General features: G+C 42.3%; 1 protein-coding gene across 2 annotated transcripts in view; it reads right to left on the bottom strand.

Moving 5' to 3' along the window:
- Positions 1 to 25,615, bottom strand: part of NPC1L1 (NPC1 like intracellular cholesterol transporter 1) — a 166,738-nt gene extending 141,123 nt beyond the window's left edge. Inside the window, exon 1 of one of the 2 annotated variants that reach the window (XR_015300916.1) lies at positions 25,243 to 25,573. Coding sequence is in view for 1 of the 2 variants with exons in the window: in XM_086943433.1 (XP_086799559.1) it covers positions 25,243 to 25,293 (51 nt within the window). In the remaining variant the exon portion in view is untranslated. Of the gene's footprint in view, positions 1 to 25,242 lie in introns of both variants that reach the window. The other variant, XM_086943433.1, reaches the window with a different exon arrangement.
- Positions 25,616 to 26,034: the final 419 nt, after the last annotated feature.

The raw sequence follows: 26,034 nt of genomic DNA, 5'->3' as shown, positions 1-26,034 counted from the left end.
TTTGACTGTCCTCAACTCTGGATTCCATGTTTAAAAACTGATGGTATAATTTAGAGTTTGGCAGACAGGAGACTCTGCTGCAAACTTTGCGGATTCCTCTGTCCAACAAACTGATGGTCAACCTAATATGTTTAGATATGGGTGGACCATCATTTTTTCAACAGGGGGCCCTCCTACTCGGACAGCCCAATAGAGTTGGGGCCATTGGTGTAACTAGGATTGGAGATTATCCGCCCTATTTAGAGCAGGTGGTCTGATGGAGTTTGTTCGGTTTTAGGTGACCAGGGAAAGCCTGGAGGTTCTGAACAGAAACAATAACCCCGCACCCTGGAAGAAAATTCCCAAGTGTCAGGGTCATTAGTATCTTGGTTTTCAAACACCAACTTCTATTTTGGGGGTTGTATTTAAAAAAACAAAAGGTTCAATGAGCAGCAAACATGGTGGTCGCTCAGCAAACATTCAGTGCATTCAGAGTAGCCGTCATGGCAGAGGGCACTATTAGGGCATAGAGATCCGTGCAGCCTGGCGGAGATCTCAAAGTATGGTTGGTGTTAGACTGGCTTGGGATACTAAAATCAGACCCTGAGACTAGAGAGTAAAGAATAAATCCTGGAACTATTGTATCCAGCGGCCCTGATTCAATAAAATGCTGTGGGTAGACAAGTTAGGTAAAAAAAAAAGTAATGTAAGAATTGCATGAATTATTCTCATCCACAGGTAATTATTCTTGTCCCCATTCCAGCTCATCAATTTCTGCTCATGGAGTCAACAGCATGCCGACAGGAACCAACCACATGCACATCTTGCTTGCCCCCTTCCAGAAAGCCTTAGTGAAAGTGGAATAACTCAGCATTTCACCACCATTACAGAGTTGACCAGTTTAGCACTGTTAGCCCCTCACCACACCCCTATGTTCTTCTGACTGTCTAGCAAAATAGCAAAGTGTGGAAATGGCATAAAGTAGTTGACACTGAGTTCCTGTCACTGACTTTATACTCCCTGACCACATGCTTACCATTGGCAGTGACAGGGACACCATAGGGCAAGCCAGGGATCACAGCCTTTTTGCCCATCACAACTAATATTTGCAGTCCACGGTTGTACCGCAGTGATAATCTAGTCAGGGCATTCATAAGAATGGAATCCAAGTCTAACATCTGCTCTTCTGTGGTAAGCAATCTCAGGAAATCAATTTGACTAATCCCATAATTTTGTTAGAAAATCTTTAAATCTGTAATCCCTTACAGTATTGTCCCAACTAGGCTTTGATGTGGCTTGTCTTAACACCAGAAAGCTCCTGGAGATGTGGAAACACCTTAAAGGCTATGTGAGAACCCATGCCCAAAATATATTTAGTCAACTAGAAAATTCTATTTATTGTTCAGTCTTAGAGTCAATCATAGTTCCAGTTAATGTGTTGTTTCTTTGTAGGTGTTGTTGTAAATGGTTTTACTGTCAAATAGGCTTACCAATAAAAATACACTTAACATCAGAGCAATCCCTTATCAGCCGTCGAAATGATGATGATGAGGGATAATTCTGATAGAGATATTTTGAGACAGAAAGTATTTTCCCTCCTTCTGTGGAACAAACATGTCAAGGTTGTGTTTATTTTTATTGCCTACCTCTGGTCGCCAGTAGAAAAAAAATCTGAACTCTGTGGACCTTGTGTTGCTAGGCAAAGACCTTAATGACACCGTACTTTTGCGCAATCTACTTCCCAAGCCATAGTCCATCCATTTGAGTGATAACTCATCTGGCACACACCTTTTTGAACAGTGTCTGTTCATGCAGCCCAGAAGGTCAACAGTGAAGGACTATTTTTGATTGCTGGGTAAGAGAGCTTTGGTTACACTGTGTTTGAATATTTAAACCCTTACACAAGCAAATAAAAATTCCAAAAATAAGAGGCGGGAAGTCAGAATGCACTGTGCTTAAAATTGTATTTCTAACTTTGTAGCGTAATTACTGACTTTCATGCCCAGACGTAAATGAGTCCACTGACAATTGAAGTGTTCACACCTAAATAAATGTGCAATGACATCCATAATGCTATGCATGGGATTTTGTCTTCTGCTTCCAGAGTCTAATTGAATCTCTGGTGGGTAAACGTAAGTAGGACTTGGTTAAGGAACAGATTCATTTACCAGTTGGACTCTAATATTTTCAAGGGGTATTTTAAGGGATCATTTGCAGTATTATGCAGAACATTTGGGGCAGATGCAGAACATATCCAGGCATGCCTCTCCCACGCTTCATTGGGCTGGAATTTGGTCTAGTGACCGTGTATTCCAAGAGCCTCTCACCATATGTTGCAGAGACATCAATCATATTGTTTTTGTCACTGATTCAGTTGCAGGTGTGTTTTCTCTTCGGGTGCTGCAGTTACCTGTATTTCTTAAAAGGCAGCAACCATACAAAATTGCAAATTTTATGCTGCCTCAAAAATTCTACCAATTGAAATCTGTGAGAAATGTTGATTCCACAATGTATGTGTTTGTATGCTTTTGTGTTTATGTTTGGGGTGAAAGGGCAGGTAGGAGTGCTTTTATTTAGTGCATGTATCTATATATCTCTGTACGTCATGCTTTTTTACTCCTAGGCCTAGGCCTCCAGTAGGAAGTAAGTGTTGGACAAAAGGTATCTTTCTCTCTCTCCCCCCCCCCCCCCCCCCGTTTACATATAGCAGACTCTTCAGGAAATGACAGCTTGCAACACTTGTCACCTCTTAAAGGGTAGGAAAGGTTGGCTCCTCATCAGAGGACAGTGGCACAGATTCTGAGGCACAACAACCACTGGACCTTACTCCAGACTATGTTGAGAACTTGGATCAGGCAGTGTAAGGTCGAAGAGTGCTTCTATGCTGCAGTATACACTCTCAAGCAAAGAGGGCATTGTCAAGGATCAGGGAAGGTGTCTACAGAGGTCTAGACAGATACAAAAGAGGGATGAAGGCTGGAGTGCACTTTGTGCCCTCTCATTTAAAGGATTGATGAAGCTAAAAGAGCTACCCACATTCCCATAAGGCCTGGGGACAAATGCTTCAACTAAACAATGGCACTCATTGGTATCATTCCAACATCAATACAGGATATATGTGCTAAAATGATACACAGCATCTAATCCTATTATCATATATTCATAATACAGACCACCATACTGATTTTAGTAAACCTTTATCATGATCATTCAGGAGAATAAATTATACAAAACATTATAAACCATGTCGTTTTCAATAAAAGCATGTGCACAGTGACCCCAGTGACCATAAAACCACAAAACAGACCAATAAAGAAAGAGAAAATTCAAGTGCATTTCTTTTAGCAAACAGTGAGTCTTAGAAGTAGTCCATTAGCCCCGTCAGGGCTATATGTTGTTTATATTTGGTTTTTATTAGTGTCAACGACATTTTGACCTAGAAGGATAGCTAGCTGTCATCAGGACAACAAGCATTTGCAATGCAATAGGTCTCACATTACTGATAGTTTGAGGTATTGGCGTTGCAAATAATAATGCAACATCAATAGCTCAAACTTTCATTAATGCGAGACATAGTGCATTACAAATGTTTGCGTAGTGAGCCAGGAACAAGCATTGTATGTCTCAGTGCAGTACCACAAGCTGCTCCTAGAGATCCCTAGTGAGCAAGGCACCAGCACTGCATGTCTAGGTGCAGTCCCAAGTGAACATCGTAAACAAACCTAAGCGTAACAGTACAGAGCTGCTTGAAATATGAGCAATTACATATTTAGTCATACAGCTATGGTGACATCAATGGACAGTTGACAATCCACTATAACAAAACAAGCGTGCCCATGTTCAGGTAAAAGAAAAGCACATCCGCCTTTATCCCAAATGCGGTGGCCATGCTGCTTACATTTTAAAAAAGTGAGAGTGCCCTGCCTGTAACAGCAGACAGAAAAAAGCCTAGTAAGAAAATAGTGCTCCCAGGCTCTAATTAAAGCATATGTGTAACAACCGAAGTAAAAGGGCCAGTGCTCATGAGTGGGTACAAATGAAGAGAAAGCGGTACTAAGGAGGGACAAACACACCTATTCACCAATCAGAAGCCAGCATTTACGAAGGACAATGACACAAGCCAATGACAAATATGAGCAAAGAGTGGGCGGGGTTACGAGAACATACTGCAATACAGCATGCCTCGCAAAGCAGCGCATGCGCGCTGCCTCTAGGCTCAACCTAAAAAGGGAGCCATTTAAAAATGAAAGCATATGTAGGATTAGAAAGGATATAGGGTAATCTAAAAAATTAATGATATGGAAGAGCAGTCAATGCTACTTTGCACCTGGATCGTAAAGAACTGATGTAGTTTGTGTAAAATTCACTGAGTCAATGTTGGTCTGCCACTTATAGTAAAGAAATGGCAGTGATGTATTGAAGTAAAGTATTAAAAGGCAGCTATTGGTATAAAGAATCCCACTGAGATAAGTAGATGGTTATTTACTTAGGGGTATAGGTTCAGCCTGTGGAAATTATCACGCAAAGAAAACCAATAATATTTCAAAACGTGGCCCGGTAACACAGGAAGTCGTGTTACACCTTCAAATTAACTTGCAGGTATGTTAAAGAAATTAAAAAGGACCACATGTAACGGTCCCATTCTGAGATCAAGTGGCTAATGGGCTACCTGAACTCGTAACTAAGCAGTGTGGTGCAAAGAACAACACTGTTTAAAGAGTGTGCGAGTACAAGTCGCTATCAGGTGAAAGCGTGGCTTGTATTTAAACCATGCCCTTTAATTTACATATGTAACACAAATGTTGTGTCAAAAATATTGGTTACAAAATATTGTTTCCCTATCCCTATAATGGTACGTACAAAAATATTGAAAAAAAATATTGCTTCCTACTGATATAGTTAAAAAACATGCAAAAATATTGTTTCTTAGTATAAATATATATATATATATATATATATATTAGTTAATCTTAAATATTTTTATATCTACCATTAATATAATGTTAAATAAAGATATCTTACTATTATTTAATATAATATACAAAATACATACTTATATAAACACACATATTTGTGTGTTTATATATATATATATATATATATATATATATATATATATATATATATGAAATATCCAAAGTTCTGCCCATAAGCAAAGTCGCGCACTCAAGGAGATTCAGTTGTGAAAGTTTTTAATCACCGGATATCGCTAGCGATATCCGGTGATTAAAAACTTTCACAACTGAATCTCCTTGAGTGCGCGACTTTGCTTATGGGCAGAACTTTGGATATTTCATTGAAATCATTCGGCTGAGGGTTTGCCGAAATTTCGCGCCACCTGACTACGGGAGGAGGTCCCAGCAGAACCCAGTGTGCCTTGGAATATATATATATATATATATATATATATATATATATATATATATATACTGTAACACAATTATTAAAAATATCTATTTTACATAATATTATTTTCTTTGTTTCATTCTTTAAATTTGCTACTATTAAGAGCACATTATATATTTTTTTTTACGGCAAACAGAAAATATTGTTTCCCTATCCTTATAATGATATGTACAAAAAGATTGAAAAAAAATATTGCTTCCTACATATATATATATATATATATATATATATATATATATATATATATATATATATATATATATATATATATATATATATATGGTCAGATGCTTTTTCAATGCATTTCCTGAAAAAAGCTACACAAACACTTGAATCTCCCAACAGCCTTTAATCTGACAATTTACAGGCAAACACTCTACTCGTTTCGGGTCAGTGACATCTCAAATGACATCACTGATGACATCATCCAGTGAATGTGTATCTTTCTGAAAAATAAATATTTTTTTATATAAGGTTGATGGAAGAATACATGGGTAAATAAATGTCTAAATGGATGTTTTTTGTGTAAAATTGATTGGTTAACTGACTTATTAAATGTATCTTAGTGAATACATATATTAGCGAGTAATGTTTAAATATTTAAATATCTGTATCTGTGTCTCACTTTGTGTATAAGCGGCTGCATGGGTTGGTGAGTAGCTACATGAGTGTGTATATGGGTTATTAGTTGTTTTTTTTGAGTATCAGTATCAATGTCTGTATGGTTCGGTGGGGGATATTACTTAGAGCACAGATGCATGAATGAGTGACTCACTATTTGTATGTATTTTGGAGACAGCATGAGTGCAAGACTGTATGGGTGGATGATTGTGTGTATGGGTGGGTTAGTGAGTATGTGTTTTTATAATTGATTGATTGTTTAAGAGAGTAAATATGTTTCCGTTTCTGTAGAAGTATGTGTAATGGTGTGTATATAGCAGTATAATCAAGTAAATGGTTTTTTACATGTGTGAATTTGTGTGTGAGTAACTATATGGATGAGTATTAGTGTGTAACAGGATGTATAGGTGTATGAGTACATATGATGAGTAAGTACATGCATGAGTGACTATATAGAACTGTTGGTGAATGAGTGGATGTGTTTGTAGATGTTGGAATTACCTAATAAGTTGTTGTAATTGGTATTGGTTTCTCCTTTTTTAAGAAAATGTTAGTTTCTATTTTTGAATGTGTGTGTCAAAGGTTATTTTATGCTGATAGGAGGTCTGCCACTTTGTCACAAGGATGTTGTCATCAGTGATGTAATTTGAGATGTCCTCAGTGATGTCATGAGTGATGTCACTGACCATGTCATGAGTGATGTAATATGTGATGTCATCAGCAGTCCATTGCACGCGCAAGTTATAGTGAGTCCAACTAACTATAACGTGGGAATTTCAATGGTTTTATGCGAGTAAAATTTCCACCTAACTATAACTGGTGTGAAAGCTATGGTTCTTTCAGTGAATATATATATGTATAGTCGCTCCACCTACCGCATGGCCCCCGTGTGCCTGGTCTCCACCGCTGCTTCCTGCTTGTTGCCGCCGCTGCCTCCAGGGACTCCGCCCTCAGGCCTTCCCCCTCGCCGCCACCTCCGCTCTCCTTCCCGCCGTTTCCTGCCTTTCCCGACCCCCGCCGCTGCTCCCCTGCGGCCCCGCCCCCTTTCTCATCCCCGATCCCCATTCGCCGTCCCGCTCCCGCCTCCCAGCTGCTCCTCCCTCCTCCCCCCACTCTCCATTTATGGCAGAGGCCGCGCGTGCGCGCAGCGTCCACGCGCAGCGCACGTGCCGATTGTGCGCCGAAGACGCGCCAAAGGCAAGCCTGTCTGTGCCCGTTCGTGCCTGGACCGCGCCCAGCGCCAGACCCCCTGGCCCCCGAAGATGCCAGCCCACCCGCCGGACTTACAACTACACCACCCTCAACGCAGTCAACACCGGCCGGATCCCCGGCTGCCACCGAGCCACCCAAGGACGCACCCACGGACCCTTCACCTGCCAATCCTGCAAGTTCTCCTGCATCCGGACCTGCACCACACCCGCCGAGACGAGTACCGGTAGCAACCACCTGAAATGCATCCTGCTCAACACCCGCTCCGTCCACAGGCACACCGTGGAACTCTGGAACCTCCTCGACACCACATCTCCAGACGTTGCCTTCCTCACGGAAACCTGGATGAACGCCTCCTCAGCACCCGACATCGCCATCGCCATCCCGGACGGATACAAGATCACCCGGAGAGACCGCGTCAACCAGACTGGAGGAGGCATCGCCATCGTCCACAAGAACACCATCCGCATCACGACCAACTCCGACAACACCCTCACAGCCGCCGAACACCTGCACTTCCAGATACACACCGACCCCAAGACCACCCTCAGAGGCACCCTCATCTACAGACCCCCGGGACCACGCGCACAATTCAGCGAAGACATCGCTGACTTCATCAGCCCGTATGCCCTCCCCTCCGCTGACTACATCCTCCTCAGGGACCTCAACTTCCACCTGGAGAACAACAAAGACTGCCACACCACCACCCTGCTGGACAACCTCGCCAACCTCGGACTCAAGCAACTGGTGACCACCCCCACGCACTACGCCGGCCACACGCTTGACCCCGTCTTCTCTTCCAGCAAGGACATCTCCTTCAGCCACGCCTCCGGACTCCACTGGACAGACCACAGCTGTGTCCACTTCAGCTTCAGCAAGACCACGCACCACCACCACCCGCAACAGGTCCCCCGCAGAAGCTGGAACAAGATCTCAGCCGACCAGCTCACCACATCCCTGAGCCAGAACCCTACCGCCAAGTCAGCGAACCCCAACCAAGCTGACAACAACCTCACGAAGTGGATCATCAACTGCGCAGACGACCTCGCTCCACTGAAGACCCCCCCCGCCAGACCCGGCACCAAGAAAGCATCCTAGTTCACCGACGAACTCAAGAGCTCCAAGAAGAACTGCCGGTACCTCGAGAAAGCCTGGCGCAGAGACCCAACTACAGACAACATGACCACCCTCAAGCTCGCCACCCAAAAACATCACCAGCTGATCCACACCACCAAGAAAACCGCATTCAAGGAACGACTAGACAACAACGCCCACAACAGCAAGGAACTCTTCAACATCGTCAAAGAGCTCTCCAACCCCAGCGCCGGAAACAACGACATCACTCCCTCGCAAGACCTCTGCAACTCGCTTGCCGCGTTCTTCCACAGCAAGATCGCAGACATACACAACAGTTTCAGCACACAGCCAACGCACCCTATGACCGTACCAACGCCCCCCACCACCACCCTCCGCGCCTGGACCCCGGTCAACACCGAAGACACCATCCGCACGATGAATACCATCCACTCCGGATCTCCAACCGACCCCTGCCCCCACCACGTCTTCAACAAGGCCCACTCCGCCATTGCGCCCTATCTACGGGACATCATCAACGCCTCCTTCGACACCGCCACCCTCCCAGAGAGCTGAAAGCACACCGAACTCAGCGCCCTACTGAAGAAACCATCAGCGGACCCCACCGACCTCAAAAACTACCGCCCCATCTCGCTCCTTCCTTTTCCTGCCAAAGTCATCGAAAAGACCGTCAACAGACAGCTGGCAGCCTTCCTCGAGACGAATGGATCCCTTGACCACTCGCAGTCCGGCTTCCGGGCCAACCACAGCACCGAGACCGCCCTCATCGCAGCCACTGACGACATCCGAGCCCTGCTTGACAACGGGGAAACAGCGGCCCTCATCTTCCTGGACCTCTCTGCGGCGTTCGACACGGTCTACCACCGCACCCTAGTGCAGCGCCTCAACAACATTGGAATCCAGGAGAAGGCACTGGAGTGGATCATCTCCTTCCTTGCCGGAAGAACACAGAGAGTCTGCCTCCCCCCGTTCAGATCCGAGGCCACTGAAGTCATCTGCGGCGTACCACAAGGATCATCACTCAGCCCCACGCTGTTCAACATCTACATGAGCCCCCTTGCGGCCATCACACGCCAACCCAACCTCAACATCACCTCCTACGCCGACGACACCCAGCTGAACCTCTCCCTCACCAACGATCCTGCCACCGCCAGAACCAACCTACACGAAGGATTGAAAGACGTAGCCGAGTGGATGATGAACAACCGCGGGAAACTGAACTCAGATAAGACGGAAGTCCTCATCCTGGGATCCTCGCCCTCCGCCTGGGACGACTCCTGGTGGCCCCCTGCCCTGGGCAGCGCACCCAAACCTACAGACCACACACGCAACCTTGGCTTTATCCTGGACTCCTCCCTCTCCATGACCAGACAAGTCAACGCCGTCTCCTCGTCGTGCTTCAACATCCTAAGCATGCTACGTAAGATCTTCCGGTGGATCCTCACCGATACCAGGAAGACAGTCACCCAGGCCCTTGTCACCAGCCGACTGGACTACGGCAACTCCCTCTACGCCGGAACCACAGCCAAACTACACAAAAGACTCCAGAGCATTCAGAACGCCTCAGCACACCTCATCCTGGACATTCCCCGACACAGCCACATCTCCGAACACCTGAGAAACCTGCACTGGCTCCCCGTCAGCAAGAGAATCACGTTCCGACTCCTCACCCACGCACACAAAGCTCTCCACAACCAAGGCCCAAGATGCCTCAACGACCGCCTGACCTTCTACAATCCCACCCGCCAGCTACGATCGACCAGCCACGCCCTCGCCGCCGTCCCCCGAATCCGAGGAGCCACAACGGGAGGAAGATCCTTCTCCTACCTGGCTGCCAAGATGTGGAACTTCCTCCCCATCCACCTCCGAGTGACCCAAGACCACCTCTCCTTCAGGAAGCAACTCAAGACCTGGCTGTTCGAGCAGTAGCGGACCCCCCTCCCCCAAGCGCCTTGAGACCTTCCGGGTGAGTAGCGCGCTATACAAATGCTTTGATTGATTGATTGATTGATTGATATAGTTTAAAGTAGTAATCTTAAATATTTTTATATACACCATTATTATGTTAGTTAAATTAATCTTACTAATTTGTAATACAAAATATAAAATATATACTTATATAAACCGACATATATGTGTATATATATATATATATATATATATATATATATATATATATATATATATATATATATATATATATATATATATATATATATATATAAATAATGTAACTCAAATATTAAAAATATATCTTTTACATTATATTATTATTATTTTTGTTGTTTAATTCTTTAAATTTGCTTCTATTAAAAGCACATTCTATATATGTGTTTACGGGAAGCATAAAAAATATTGACAATTCAAATCCAAACCATTAAATAAATTACCAAACAAATAAAATGTAAAAAATGTTAGAAAAACTATTTTACAAAAAATATTATAAACATTTTAAAGCAAATAAAAATATAAACAAATACTATTAAATTTAAATTATAAAACAATATTAACAAAAAATATATTTATCCAATATTAGGAAATGTATTGGAGGCTGGGAATAATGGATATACTATTCCCACTTCAGTTTATGCAACAGTAGAGAAAGTGTAGTACTTTGAAGGGATTACATTTACTATTCTAACTCCAGTCTGTGCAACAGTAGGGAAACGTTGGACTTCAGGGGGGGTTAGATTTACTATTCCCACTCCAGTCTAAGCAACAGTAGGTAAACTCCTTCACTTTAAACACATTACATATTAAATAACTCTAATAATTTGTAAACAACATAAAACTCTAAATAGAAACATTATTACTTAACATATAATATATATATTAAATAAATGATCAACAATTAACCAATTTGTAAAATTCATAACCAGTGTAATAATTCATTTTCACTTAAGAAACAATGGTTATTTAATTATTGCTTAGTTAACTTGCCACTCTAAACTTCTACAAACCTAGCAACTCACACCTAAAATGTAACTAAAATGTATAATTATTAAACAATTTACATAATTATTAATCAATTAAATATTTAATTATGAATTAATAATTATTATTTTTTACTTTTTAACCTAGCAACCCGCAACTAAAATATAACTAACATTAATCAGTACAACATAATGTACATAATTAATAATCAAGTCAATAATTATTTAATTGATTAATTGAAGTGAAAAAAAGGTATATGAGGCGAAAACTTTATCTGTTGCCTCTTATGGTGCAGCTGTTTGGGGAATATCTGATGCCTCTAAACTGCAACACATAGAAGATACTTTTCTGAAACATCTGGTCTCCCTACCCCAATCATGTTCTAATTATAATTGTCACTTGGAGTTGAGAGTTCCTTACATCATGAACAGGATTTGTATTGCACCAATTATGATGTGACAATCAATCTGGCATAAAGAAACCCTCTTACTAACTAGAGATATTGTAAAAGACCTCCCCAAACTGGATGGTACAAGTAAAACAAGATGGCTGCGTTATGTTGAATCCAATTTTCGGGAGGTTGGTCTGCATTAGCACGATTAGGACTCAAAGATGTGCCGGGCAATGTCCAAGAAGGAACATCTACTAGTCAACCTAAAGGTGAAGAGACACGATATTAATTTTAAACTTTCTAAAAAAAAAAGATTGTACTGTGCTGCCCCAAGCATAAGTCTAACTAATATAAACTCCACTTATCTATCCTTTGTTACGAACCTTCAACATAGATACATTTTAATGAAATTTCTTCTAAATTATATCTCCCTCATGTTAGGCCATCCGCCCAAAATGTATGCGATTACTGCACTCCCTTTTTGCCTTTGCGACAAGCAATCGCCCCAGAATGATCCCCATTTTTTATTCTTTTGTAAATTTTATAGTGAAGAAAGGAAAAAATTAATTGTTCCTCTAATTCGTAAAATGAATTTTAAACAATGTTGTGTGGCCTTATATTATCTTCAGTTATTGTCTGAACCTTTTACCTGTTTCTCTTTGGCCTCCTTTCTCTTATCTGCTTTGAGCAATCGAAGATCAGACTGTCATTTTGATACTTTGGGGGTCATTAGGATGACGAGCGGACTTAGTCCGCCTGCCATCCCATCGGGGGAAGGGACCGCCATAAGGGCGGGGTCCCGTGGGGGGTATTAGGATGCGCCCGCCACAGTGGCAGGCGCATCATGCATGTTTAACATTGTGGCGGGCGGTGCGCTCAGCACTGCCCGCTACAATGCTAAAAAATGCTTGTGATGCTTTTGCATACACAAAGGGGCAGGCACCGTGTGGTGCCTGCCGCATTCTGTATGCAAATGCAGGGCGGTACCACAGGTCCCCCCATATGCACCCCCCACCTCGCCTTCACCATGGGGGCCCGCAGGGGGCCCCCATAGCAAAAACCGCTTCCTTTCCTGTGGCGGCATTGCCGCCACAGAAAAGCATCTTCAAAAGGCCCATCCTAATATGGCTGGCGGTGTTTGATAGACACCGCCACCATATAAACCCTTTTCCGCCTCAGTCGCAAGGGGACCGGGCGGAAATGCGGCAGACGGTCTTTCCGTCCACCGCGGACCCCCCTGCCATACTAATATGGCAGGGTCATTCCGGAGCGGATGGCGGGCGGATTGCCCCCGCCAGGCCGGCAGTGACCACTGCTGGCCTGGCGGGGGCAATCTGCCCGCCATCCTAATGGGCCCCTTAATATGCAACTCAAGGCATTGGGTTGTGCAATATTTTTGTATACTTACGAGCAAATGTTCTCCTTTTAGCTTATGATTATGAATTATGTTTGAATACTTGTCATTTAATTTTTTAATAATACCTCTTTTTATTTCTATTTATATATCTGTAGAATACTTTTTATGTCGATGTGTCGGTAAAATAAAGTTATTTCTGACTGACTGATATCATTAATTGTTAATTATCAATTAACTTCCCACCCTATACTCTTATAAACCCGCCAGCCTACACCTAAAATATAACTAAAATATATGGTTATTTTACAGTTTATATAATTAATATTCACTTAAATAATTAATAATAAATTATAAATTCGTTGTTAATGAATAATTACCTAATTAACTTCCCACCCTATACCGCTACGAATGTAGAAACCCACCCCTAAAAAATAAGTAAAATAAATCAGTATTAAATAATATACATCATTAATATCAAGCATATACTTAAAATTATTAATTAATTAATAATTAATCATTACTTAATTAAGTTCCTACCCTATCCCCCAAAAAGCCCAACAACCCGCTACAAGACTATAAATTACTATTGGTAGTTTAATGAAAAATAATTCTAAATCACTTAAAATTACAAACTATATTTAAAAAAATTAATAACAATTATACAAACAATAGTAACACATAAAATTGATATATGAAGTAAACCAGATTAAAATAATTAAAAAACAATATTCTTTACAACTATATTATTGAAAATTATATTAACAATGATATTCTTAACAACGATATACCTTACCTGAAAAAACAATAGTCTTTGCAACAATATTTCTGCATCACAATATTTTTATATCACAATATTTTTTCCTGATATTTCTATGTCCCGATATTTGCAACTCAATATTTTATCCAAATTTCATTGAATTTTACACTCTCAGGAATTATAAGAGTGTACTAAACTTAATGTTGGGTTTCAACAATAATATCAGCAGATGTGCTGGGAACAGCCATGGTTAGGCAGAATAAGTCAATGTCTACCTCTTCTCAAATACTCTTTGGTTGCTGTGACATTTTCAGCAGCACAGGAGAGTTGAATGGCTAAGGCTTTGGTGTGCACAACAGCTGCATAACTTTTTCTCAATGAGATAATCAAAGAAAAGGAACCCACCTTACTTTCATAATAATGATTTTGTAGCCACAATCCCTCAGTGACCCCAGTGGGCCAAATCCCCAATTGTATATTGATTTTGGGTGAGTAGCAAATTTCCCTTTACTAACTGTTTATAATAATATACTTGTTCACTTTGAACATGCCGGAACACTTTCAGTTACGTATGACTGCACCAGCAGTTCGACATCTTGAACTGGACCAGATCTCTCCCATCATTGTGTGATGAAGCTCTCAGACATAGCCTCTAGTGTTGGATCCACTATGTTGCTCTTGCTTGCTTCGCCAAGTAGTATATGTATTGTTCCGTAACTGGAGACCGAGAGGAGGTGTGTGCAAGTCAAAACTTTGAAAAGATTTCAGCATGGTAGCGATTGTCCCCGGCTCAATCATAATGTGAAAACAGTTGCTCTACTGTCTCAAGCCTCGGGAAGCATTTCAACCTTGGGGTTGTTGGAGACAGTGGCATCAGTTTGCCAGTCTTCACATAAACAACTTCTAAGCTTTTTTCGAGTTTATGAGTTTTGTAGACTTTTGGTGACATATGATATAAGTCACCTCAATGAGCGCGAACCTGTTATGCATGATCAGCATGAAAGCGAAAGCATCTTATCTTGACCAGCATCAACGACAAGTTACTTCAGTGCAACATCAAAATAAGCTATGTTGCTGACTTCCACAGTATGTCATTTGATTGAGTCAAACACTACTTCACAATCCCGGACTAAAGTGCGGTCCCTTCTCTGGGAGGTCTTTCAGAGGGGGATTGATCAATGAAATGTCCTTACTATACCTGGCATAGTAACTCACTATGCACAAGTATGACCTCAGTGTTGAAAGATCCTGTGGAATGGGTGTGGAAGAGTACAAGTGTAGGCCGTGCAAGTGTAGGCCTCCATTGGCATCCAGGTCTGGCAGAATGCACTCACTTAAAATGATATACGGCAGAAGAACTTCAGCCTGGTCAGGAAAAGTCACATTATGTTTTGTTGAGCTTAAGATTTGGCTCTGCCAGTGATCCAGTGTTCTCCAAAAAAATGTTTTGTGCTGCCTTCCTTAGTTCTTCTTAAAAGACCTCCGCTGCCATGGGACACTGAAACTGAGTTGAAGATAGTTGTAGATATTGTTGTGAGTAGAAGGTCATGTAGATGGACTTTGACCAGCAAACTACTCTTAGGAACTGTGAGGATCAGAGGGACCTATATGGTGGGTCCTGTATCAGGCTCGATAATGTGGTCTCAGTAAACTATCCAGTTCAGCCTCTCTTTGTTGCTGAGTATTGAATGGAATTCTCCAAAAGTGAGATATCACTCTGACCATAATGTCAATATGAAGCCTCATTTGCCTGCTTTTGAGCTTATCAAGGCTACCAGTCAGTTTATGGAACAATTTTTAAGTGTTCTGTTGAAGCGATGCTATCACTACAGCTGAAGCTGCTAAGTTCTTGAAGCAGATCCATTCTGAGAGGAAGCCGCAAACTGAAAAGACAGTGTTCTCTGTAGCTTTGGTCAATTGATTCAAAATCTCTCTGAGACCGGGAGGCGCCAAAGTATATCCTTCAAGGGGGTGGTGCATGAGAGCCCTCAGCCTAGATCTTCATAATGCTCTATTGCTTGTAGTAGTTTTGCAAACTTAGCTTCAGGCATTACATTTATGATGTTACAGTGTCTATGAGAAAGGGGGAATCTTTACACCACATAGGTGAATTTCCAATATCAGTTTTACAATACCACCATCTTCAGTTAAACAATGCTTTTAAATGCGAACTGTTTCCTTTTGAGGGCTCAACCCACTCCCTTGATGGCGATTCTGTCAAAGAACTATTTTTTGGTGTTACTTTTCTTGATCTATGATTTGTCTTGGTAACTTGCATTACTGAATATGACTTGTGGCTTGATGACTGAGAAGGCAATTTCGGCAGCTCAAAAGATATTGGCTCTTCTTAGATTTACACATCTTCTGGAACTAATTTGTCTGGCTGACCCATACTTCCTAGCATAGGACTAAGATCTGCATGAAATAAATTGTCACATCAAAAACATTTCTTGTTTGTAGCAAGGATAGTGACGTGTATTTAAGATTGTATTTTGTGACTTTCACACTCTCTGGGCAATGGTCCTTCCTGCTGTCTCAACTTCAGTGGTTTGAGTTGCTCTAGCAGTAGTTAAATGAGTGGTCCAGATTCATGTTTCTCCCTCGCCAAACCAGCTGCATCCGCTGCCCTCATCTGGGTCTCTTTTCTCACGCTCTTTCCTTAGTGCTTTGAAGCTTACACCAGGGTTCTTCAAAGTCAGTCCTGGAGGGCCGGATCCATGCCGAATGTGTCATCCCCTCTTACACAACAGAGTCCACGAGGAAGCATGTAAGACTCAGTGTAAGGACTTTACCGTCCCTGAAACAGAAGAGGGGTGTGTAGACGCCTGACGGTTCTCGATGTTGTTTCTCAAGGAATGACCCTCCCAGGTGTTTCCACTGAGAGTCTGGGCAGCGGCGGCTTCTGCCTTAGAGCATTGGGGCACTGCCCCACTCATATTTAGAGGATGTTTCTGTTGCATGCTGCGAAACCAGACTAAGGGCCCTTGGGTTGATTATGATGTGCCCGCCACCGTGGCAGTCACATTGCCCATGTTCTGTATTGTGGCAGGTGCTGCGCTCCACAGCACCCGCCACAATACAAACAGACACCCCCCACATATCCTTTCCCTACGTGGCAGGCACCATGCGGTGCCTGCCACATGGTGCAGGGATATGTAGGGGGCACCATAGGTGAGCCCCAGGTCCTGTGTCTGTGGGCCAGAGGGTAAGGTGGCCCGCTAGGGGCCCCCAACGTCCCTTTCTGCCAGCCAATTTTTTTAATGGCAGGTTCGCCGCCATGAAAGGGCCGACGGAAAGGAACACTCTAATGCCTACAGGCAGCAGTGCCTGGTAGGCACCACCACCATTGTAGGAATTACTCTGCCTCCAATTAACGGACAGGCTCCATGAGCCCGGCGGCTCCATGGAGGTTCGTCTTTCCAACTGCAACACAGCCAGTCGCCATCCAAATGTGGCGGTCAGTGAAGTTGTTGAAAATGGCAGGGAGACCACCTCCGACAGGCTGTTGATGGCAGTCTCCCTGCCATTGTAAACAGGCCCTAAGTTCATTAGTGGTAGAGCACAGATATATGTTTCGCCCGTGTCTTTTGACTAAAAACTGCATGATTTATTACATCTTAATATAAATGAACTATCTAGGGTGCAACAACAATGCATTTAGTTGCAGTGGCATGACATATTGATTTTTTCAGTTAAATGTTAAAAGCAAAGTATAAATTTTCCCAGAGGTGAAGTAGATTTTTAAAATAGAATATTCATTCAATTGTGCGTTGCCACTACAGCACTGACTGACCGTGATAAGCAGGAATGCAGCCTGCGTTGGCAAAATCATCCTAAAGTATCTCTCATTCATGCCATCTCCTCAAATCTTGCCTCTCTTCTGTGCTCACTTCAGGGAAATACGAGTTAAGAAAACAAAACATGTTCGCCCAGACATGCAGTCGGTCAGTGCCTTTCTGTAGACCTGAAGGCGCCTTTCAGCTGTCACCTTTTACAAAAAATATCAGAAGATATGTACAAGAAAATGTCAGAGTGTGGTGCAACACCAAATTTGGCAACAACGTGCTCTGACATTTTCAAAACACAGAGATGCGCTGTATTTACAAAAATACAGTGCATCCCTGTGTTTCTCCGAGCACTGGTGCTAAAAAAGCTGCCTAGTGCTAACGCAGGCACCCTTGCACCATGTTGCAAAGGTGCCTATACTGCAGGGTTGATTGATATGTACTGGAAAGCCTTCCTGCACATAAACAATCTTTAAAGTCAATTTGCTGTTTATTTGTGTGCTGCAGCATACAGCACATATAGAAAGAGCAAAATATGAGGAGAAATATCATTTTTCTCTTCATATCGCCATCCTTAGACCAGGTTTTACCTGGCCTTAGTTTTTGGTGCTGGCCCATCCTTGTAAATATAGGTCGGTGTCAAAAAGCAATGGGTGTTGCAGTAGAACGCTGAAATTGTTGCAGTTGTGTTTGTCAGCAGAAAGATTTCAGCTTATTTAGCCAGCAGACTGTGCTATTGCCATCCCTCTACATAACAGACGATGTCATTTGAAAAACATGGACAGCAGTCATTAATTAGCTTTAATATGTACATTATTATCACTCTGTGCAACTGAATGTGGGGTGGGGAAACATGTTCTAAGATTTTCTTTAAAACACTGATGAATGAGATGTAACTATCTCATTTATTTTCATTTTTTCTTATGATGGATACAGCCACGATTATCAAATACCCCGGGTCCAAGAACCAACATTAAATTCTGGTCACCATGATAAATAGGTGAGAGATTATTTACCTATAAGATAGTAATGACTATTGGTGTCTGTGCTAGTTAAATAGAATATATACATTAAAAATACAGAATGGCCTTTTTCCTTCCTTTTTAAAATAAAGGTGATTATGTGGAGAATATTCACAAGCAAAAACCCACGCACTGGTATATAAACCATCGCCGCACATCAAGGAATAAGGTAATCACAAACAGAATAATATGATGTAGCGGAAATACGCGAGGTCTATATCAGTGAGCCTCATTCGTATATTTATGTTTAGACCGACAGGGTCTGCTTGAAGTTAACCAAACTAAAGGGCCAAGTGAACTCTTTTAAGAAACGAATACGAGCTGTTTTATAGGTAATTCCCCATGTATAAAATGGAGAGGTGAAAGAACTTGCAATATGATGATGGTCCAATAGATATGGATCATTAACAGTATCTATATTATATCTCATAGATTGTTTTAGTGTCACATTGAAATATCCTGCTGATGAAAATTGAGAAAGATTCTCACTCGTGTGCGATTGCACAGGTGAGTTACGAAATATACGGAATGTGTAGTGAACGGGTGTGTGTATAGGAGAGAATGTTTTTTAATACTGCACTATGAGTGAAGCACTTACAAAGAGAAATAGGGGAGAAGAAAGGGTGGGGACAATGAATCACTGTCTACAGAGATACATATGTGTGTGTATGGGGGGTCTGTGAACCTTCATCGTATGATGTTTGAAATATGTCTGCAACCTTGTTAATAATATTGGAATATTCTATAACGTGCCGGTTCAGATGATGTTTTAATAAATGTCTGCAGGCTTGCTAGCAATGTTGTAATGTCTTACACTGTGCATGTACACCCGAGCTCAGTTTAGATGAGATTGTAGCAGCCGGGCTCTATTTAATGTTGCAACATTGATGTTTAACCATTGGTTTTATGTTGGAAAGGTAAAAGAATGTTTTGTTTTATTTTGTATTAGGTGACATCAATAATAAGGAGAAACATATTCTAACTGTCCTGATGAAGGTGGTTGTAACAATTTAAGACTACCGAAACGCGTCAACGCTCTAGGGTTTGTTAAATTTGGAGGGGTCAAGAGTATCGGGTGATAGGGAAGGAAAACTCAGCCCCCTGTTGTACCAGGTGATTCTAAATTAACATCAGAAAGACAAAGTTAATTGTCTTATTTTTCTCCTGTCTGACAAAGTCAATTGTTAATTGTCCTATGTTTCTCCTGTCAGTCTGTGTGAATATATTTTGTGCTTTTAATTGCAAAAGATTTTTTTTAATTATACATGTGTACATTTGGGGTAATGTTTTTAACTGGAGAATAAAAAGTCTGTTTTGATATATTTCTGAGTGCAATTCTTCCTTGTAAGTGTTTCACAATTTGCTACTGGCTTAAGTAGAGTGCCTGAGATGAGTGAATAGGTGTGATGTGACTGGTCTTTAGGTTAATAAATTACCAAAAGGGAAACATTTTCTTTTACTTCATACAACTAAATGTTAAACATAAAATATAATAAGGGTGTAATTTAGGCGAAAACCAAAAAATGGAGGCCCGTCGGACTTGGAGAGTGCATGCATGAAAAACTAAAACATTTGGTGGTGAACTGCTCAGAGCAATGCAAAACCAAATGTATTTATTTTTTATTTATTTTACAGAGTTTTATATAGCGCGAACTTGACCCGAATCGGGTATCAACGCCAAATGTTATCGTTTTTCATGCACTCACTCTCCGACAAGATGGTCAGACAGTAAGAGGCATATTATAATGCCTGCAGCCTGAGGCCTGTGTTACTCACAGTCGCACTGCCATTTTTAAACTCTGGCAGCGTGCTGCATGCGCCACAGAATCAGAAGAGTGGCCGAAATAGTACGAATCTCCACTACTCTCGCTGCATTAACTTTCAGGCAGGGAATGTTGCTGCCACAGTTACGCGCCACTACACTAACAGTGAAGTCAGTTGTTACATCAAAGGTGAGGTCATGAACATTGCATTTGGTATATTATCAGCATTCTGCTCATGAAAGCTAAACAAAAGCTGAACATTCTAATTTAAATCAGTGACCATTGTTAGCTACAACAGTCTCACCCATCTACAGATGGAATGTGTTTTTTTAAATCAAAAAATGCAAAAACTCTACATTGTTATCTGCATAATTAAATATGTTTCTTTTATTTTAAGACACACAACCAAACAGAATAAGCTAGTATTTTACTTATTGTTTACAATACACATTTCCCTGTTTGGGAAAAAATGCAAAGTAAATACCCCAAAAGGTCAAAGTGCTGCGCTGATCCTACTAGATCTCAGCGCGGCCTTTGACACGGTATCGCATAACATTCTACTTCACCGTCTGAACATGGCAGGTATTTCAGACCGTGCACTGGACTGGTTCCGATCCTTTCTGGAGGACAGGTCTTTTCAGGTCTCAGCCCCTCCCTTCCTCTCCCAGTCCCACTACATCGGACAGGGAGTACCCCAGGGCTCCGCACTCAGCCCATCCCTTTTCAACCTATATGTTCAACCGCTTGCAGTAGTAGCCAGAGAATGGGGCCTCTCGCTGGTGTCATACGCTGATGACACTCAGCTAGCTATCACTCTTACAGAAGGCCCCTCCATCTCTGCAGCGAGGTTTAGGGATGGGCTGGCTGCCGTAGCCCAATGGATGACAGATAATTGCCTGCAGCTTAATGCAGGCAAAACGGAGGTACTGCTCCTTGGTAAGAACACCAACTACTGGAACCAACACTGGTGGCCTCTGTCGTTAGGCACCATTCCTCCTCCCAAATCCCTGGTCAAAAACCTTGGTGTCTGGATGGATTCTTCACTCAATTTCCAAACCCACACAAAAAGAGTAGCGGCCACCTGTGTGGGCTTGATGAGGAGCCTTAATCCGATACTTGGCTTCTTCGATTCCAAGGTCCGTCAAACAATCATACAAGCCACTATTCTATCCCGCCTAGATTACGCTAACGTGTTACTCCTGGGCGCCAACAAAGCTGAGATTGTGCGCCTGCAGCGCATACAGAATACCGCTGCCAGAACGTTGGTTGGACTTCCCCGTAGGTGTTCGGCTAGAGCCACTATACGGAAACTGCATTGGCTGCCGATTGAGTCCCGCATCCAGTTTAAAGCTCTTGTTATGATCTTCAAAATTCTCAAAACTGGACGGCCTGAACTTCTCTGCCCTCTCCTTTCCCCTTATGTGCCACAGCGCAATTTGCGCTCTCTTGGCCAACATCTCTTGACAGTTCCCCGCACACAGTTAGCTCGCACTGGCGGACGTTCCTTTAGAGTTCTAGGAGCCAAACTCTGGAACAGTCTGCCAGCAAACGTTCGCTCTATGGAAAACCTGTTGGCCTTCCGGCGAGCTGTCAAAACCTTTCTGTTTCCCCCCCTTTAGGTCCTTGACTTCTGGCTCCCTCCCCCCCAGATGATGATTCTGTGGTTCTTTAGCGCCGGGACGCCCCTTTGCTGGGGCAGCTGTTGCGCTCTACCAAATTTTAACTTAACTTAACTTAACTTAAAATAAAGAGGTGATCTAAAAGTAAATAGAGGGTAATGTGCAATATGTTCCTATATTGCCATATATAATGGTTCTGATAATATTTCTATGCATACATAAATCTATATTATATGTTGCATGTTTACAGGAAACATAAGTAAGGACCCGCAGCATGTTCAGCTCTTCCGTATAGCTGCATGTATTCACCTCGTCTACGGCTAGGGTCCAGATACAGATCATTAGAAAGATTAGTCAAGGCCTTCTATTCCAAAGTTGTAGATCCCTCAACTGACACCCTTACAATGTTCAAAGGAGCCTCCTGGAACAGTGTACTGTTCGATCTCCCAGCCATCCATCTCCATCCCCAACTCGGTCATGAACTGTGCAGCCAGTATTCTCTTCAACTTCCACAGACTCCCCTCCATCCTTCCACAGACACCAAGACAGTTGACATTCAGCCTAAAATAAAGCCCAATACATGCAGCACACTTGTTTTCAGAATACTGCAGGGGGCTTCTCTTCCATCTTCCATCTTATCACATAACAGACCCCATATTTCATCCCGCTATCCATATACCCTTGTGCTTCGTCATGTTCCAGTTTTTTGGAGATGCAAGAAGCTCCTTTTATAGAACACTTTATCACTCAGCTTATGGCCATACGCTTCCACTTATATTTAAAAATAAATGCCCTCAACTCACACCTTCTAAAACAAAAAAATCAGACCTGCAAAAGAACCTGCTCAGGCATAAAAACATCTTTATAAACATCAAATACAGCTATGGCGACTTTGCAGAAATTGCCTATGTTGAATACATTCACACGAAATGTTGACAACGCATCCAATCTCAACCGCACAATATACAATAATGACCTAATTTATGTCTATTGATTTGCCTAGTTATGTATCATGTTAAATTATGTGAAAACTTTCCGAGAGAAAGAAATTAGTATAAATACAAATAACAAAAGTACTACTTTATGGGACCCCTGTATTTTGTCGCAATGATATATCAAGATTTTTGTTGATTTGATAATAAAGTATGGGATCGAAAGTTTGTAAATTTCGCCGGAACTCCAAGATAGCCTTTTAAGTCTATTATACTCCAATTATTCAATATGTATTTTTAGGTGAATTGTAAATAAAGGATTTTTCATGGTAAGTATAGAAACATGTTTAAAGAAAAGAGTATGTTATATTCTAAGGTATAATATTTAATAATCTGTCATCTGTATTAAACATATCAACATCGTTCATTTTGTTACAAAATGGGGCTTTAGGCCAAGTTTAAAAAAAAAATGTTAATTAGATGTTTAAAAACACGAGTTACTTGCATTTGCCATGTTGTTGGAGACGCCCTTAGCAATGTTCTGCTAACAACTGATAGTGAAATAAGCGGAACGTTTGTGTTTCAGAGAATTCTAATTAATCAATGGGAATGAAATTGGACTTCGTGTTTTGATTATTCAAAGACTTTCATAGATGTGATCAAGACACTGAGGGATGCTGAAAAAATAGCAATTAATTGTTCAATTCAAAATCTCTATTCGATCTTTAGAAAAAGATCAGAAAAGCACAAGATAAAACACAACCGTACATTATAGCTTTAAAAACGATTGTCATAAATTACAGATAAGTTAATTAAATGATTTCCAAGTCTCTCCATTGGGTGAATGTGTAATTCATAAGAAAAGTCCGTTAATTCTGAAAGTAATTCAGTGGTATGACTACAGTCCTATTAATCGTGAGTTTAATGCCACTGTAGCTAGTACAGTAACTCTATTCGAACATGCAATATGTCGTTTATTGAAATATGACAAAACAAAAGAGCGGGCGCATTGTTATTGGAGAATTTTACCGATATACAGGGACGTCGCTTGGTCAGTAAAACTGGGGGAGTGGGGGGGGGGGGGGGGTTGAGGGGGGAGGGCTATGCGGGGGCGAACTTCATAATTTCCGATAATCACCCTGGCATATAATATTACTCATTATATGGGAAGCAGCGCATGAGGGGGAATTGAGGGCCAGTGGAAATGGAACGGATTGCGGATTGTGAGGAGTACTTAAAACAGTATTTTCTCAAATATATCCATGTTTTAAGGCCCTCAAACAGATGATAGCGAGAGAGGGAGAGAGAGAGTGGGTGTGCGCGCGCCCATGTGTTTTTTTGGTCTATTTAAAAACCCCAGGTGAAATCCGACACACACCTTAGCATAACCGACTGAAAGCACTTTTACCTAACTATCTATTTGATAATATATTTATTAGGTGGGTATAATACATCAACCCTCTGCCACCCCCGCCCCCACCCTCAAGCTAAGCCCCTGGGGATATACCGATAAACTATAGGACCCACGTAATTGTATTGTGTATATGACACAAGAACCCAGAGTTTGTATTTTTAAGCTAGTAATACAGAGACTACTCATTGTGTGCTGTTTTTAAGTACTTCAGAAACGAATACCATTTGGTTGCACTCTGTAATCCACGTGCATGTCATTTGTGCAAAAAGACTCAGGCAGCAAAAGGCTTAAATTGGGAAAACGTAAGAGAAAAAAACAAGAGTTGGAATCTAAAGATTCATAGTGACGTTAATAATAATCCACATTTGTAAAGCGTTAGGGTCTCTAGGCGCTGAGGGTCGTCGAGAACACTAAGCAAGCTATTGCCCAGAGTCACATGGTGCTGGTTTTATCTGCCGCCGGCCCGGGGATCGAATGCCTCCTGTCCTAGGGCCGGCTTTAGAGTTGTGCGCCCGGTGCAGCGACACCTTGGGTTGGCTTTGGTGGGAGTCGCTGTGTTTAAAACAAACCTTTGGTTTAAAAACACGTGCGTCCACCAATTGTAAGGCAACAATAAAAATGACAAGATAACCCTGGTGAAGAACCTTCCTATGGGCGGGCGAGTGATCGGAGTTCTGTCCAGCAGCAGTTTTGTCTCATTATAAAATAGCGTGGAGGGTTAATGTGCCTGCTGCAAAGAACGCGGCCCATGCAGGTGCCGAAGTGAGTGTGAGTAAACTATGAGTAGCTAAAAAAATTAAATGTATGTCAAAGAGAGGCTATGGAGAGATGAGAGGCACTGCTGGAGGGTGGTAGCGAGGGAATGTGTGGAGAAGGTGGTACTCACGCCAACGCGCTAAAGCCGTCCCTAGTCACCGCACTCTTCACCGAACAACACTGTGAGTTACGGCAGACTTACCCAACAGAGGGCGGTAGCGGCCAAGAGCGCCGTCTGCAAGGCCCACTGCATCCTGCTCCCTGCAGGTCTCAACACCCCTCGAGAACCTTACTGTTCCCACCTCTCTGCACCCTCCTGCTCAGACTGTCCCGGAATGGTCCCCACTGGTCCCGCCAGCTTCCGGCAGCACAGGGGCGCCGCTTGTCCCGGTTATACAGGGGCGGCTGGGGACGGGCTGTTGTTCCAGGCCCGGTCTTGCTGGAGTCCCGCTGCCCGGTGAGATATGCGCAGACCAGGCAGTGAGTGTACACTTTATTCCCCCTCTGTCTGGCAGGCGCGCTCCGCGTGGCACGAGCCAATCCTGCGCAGCCGGGACCATAAAACTTGCTTTGACATTAACTACATTATTAACTGGTTGTTTGTACAGCGGGATTTTTGTTATCATATTTTAGTTCCTGTTATTGATCGGGCTAGGCAAAGTGAGTGAGTGGGTTTTCTTAGTTGGCGCGTGGGTTTTCTTGTTTAGCGCACTCTGCAAAGTGAATCACCTCTTGGCGCCTGAGTTCAGGTTCCTTCATTGGGGGCAACACGTGCATGCGATAGAAACTGAATGTAACTTGAAAGAACCACCTTCTAGGTAGTTAAATCGAACATGGGAAACATCAATACAATCACAAAGCAAAAGATCAGAGGAAGCAGTAAAACATGGTGCACGAGAGAGCTTATATGTAGCCTTATGCATAGATAGATCCTGGTACCTTTTAAGGTTTGTGTTGCTTTCCCGGGATTCTCAGTGTCGCTTTCTCGCGCCGC

Source organism: Lissotriton vulgaris, chromosome 11, assembly GCF_964263255.1.
Source record: "Lissotriton vulgaris chromosome 11, aLisVul1.2, whole genome shotgun sequence".
NCBI classification, from domain to species: Eukaryota; Metazoa; Chordata; class Amphibia; order Caudata; family Salamandridae; genus Lissotriton; species Lissotriton vulgaris.
Note: the sequence above shows the minus strand (reverse complement) of the source record. Positions and strands in the feature narration are given on the sequence as shown.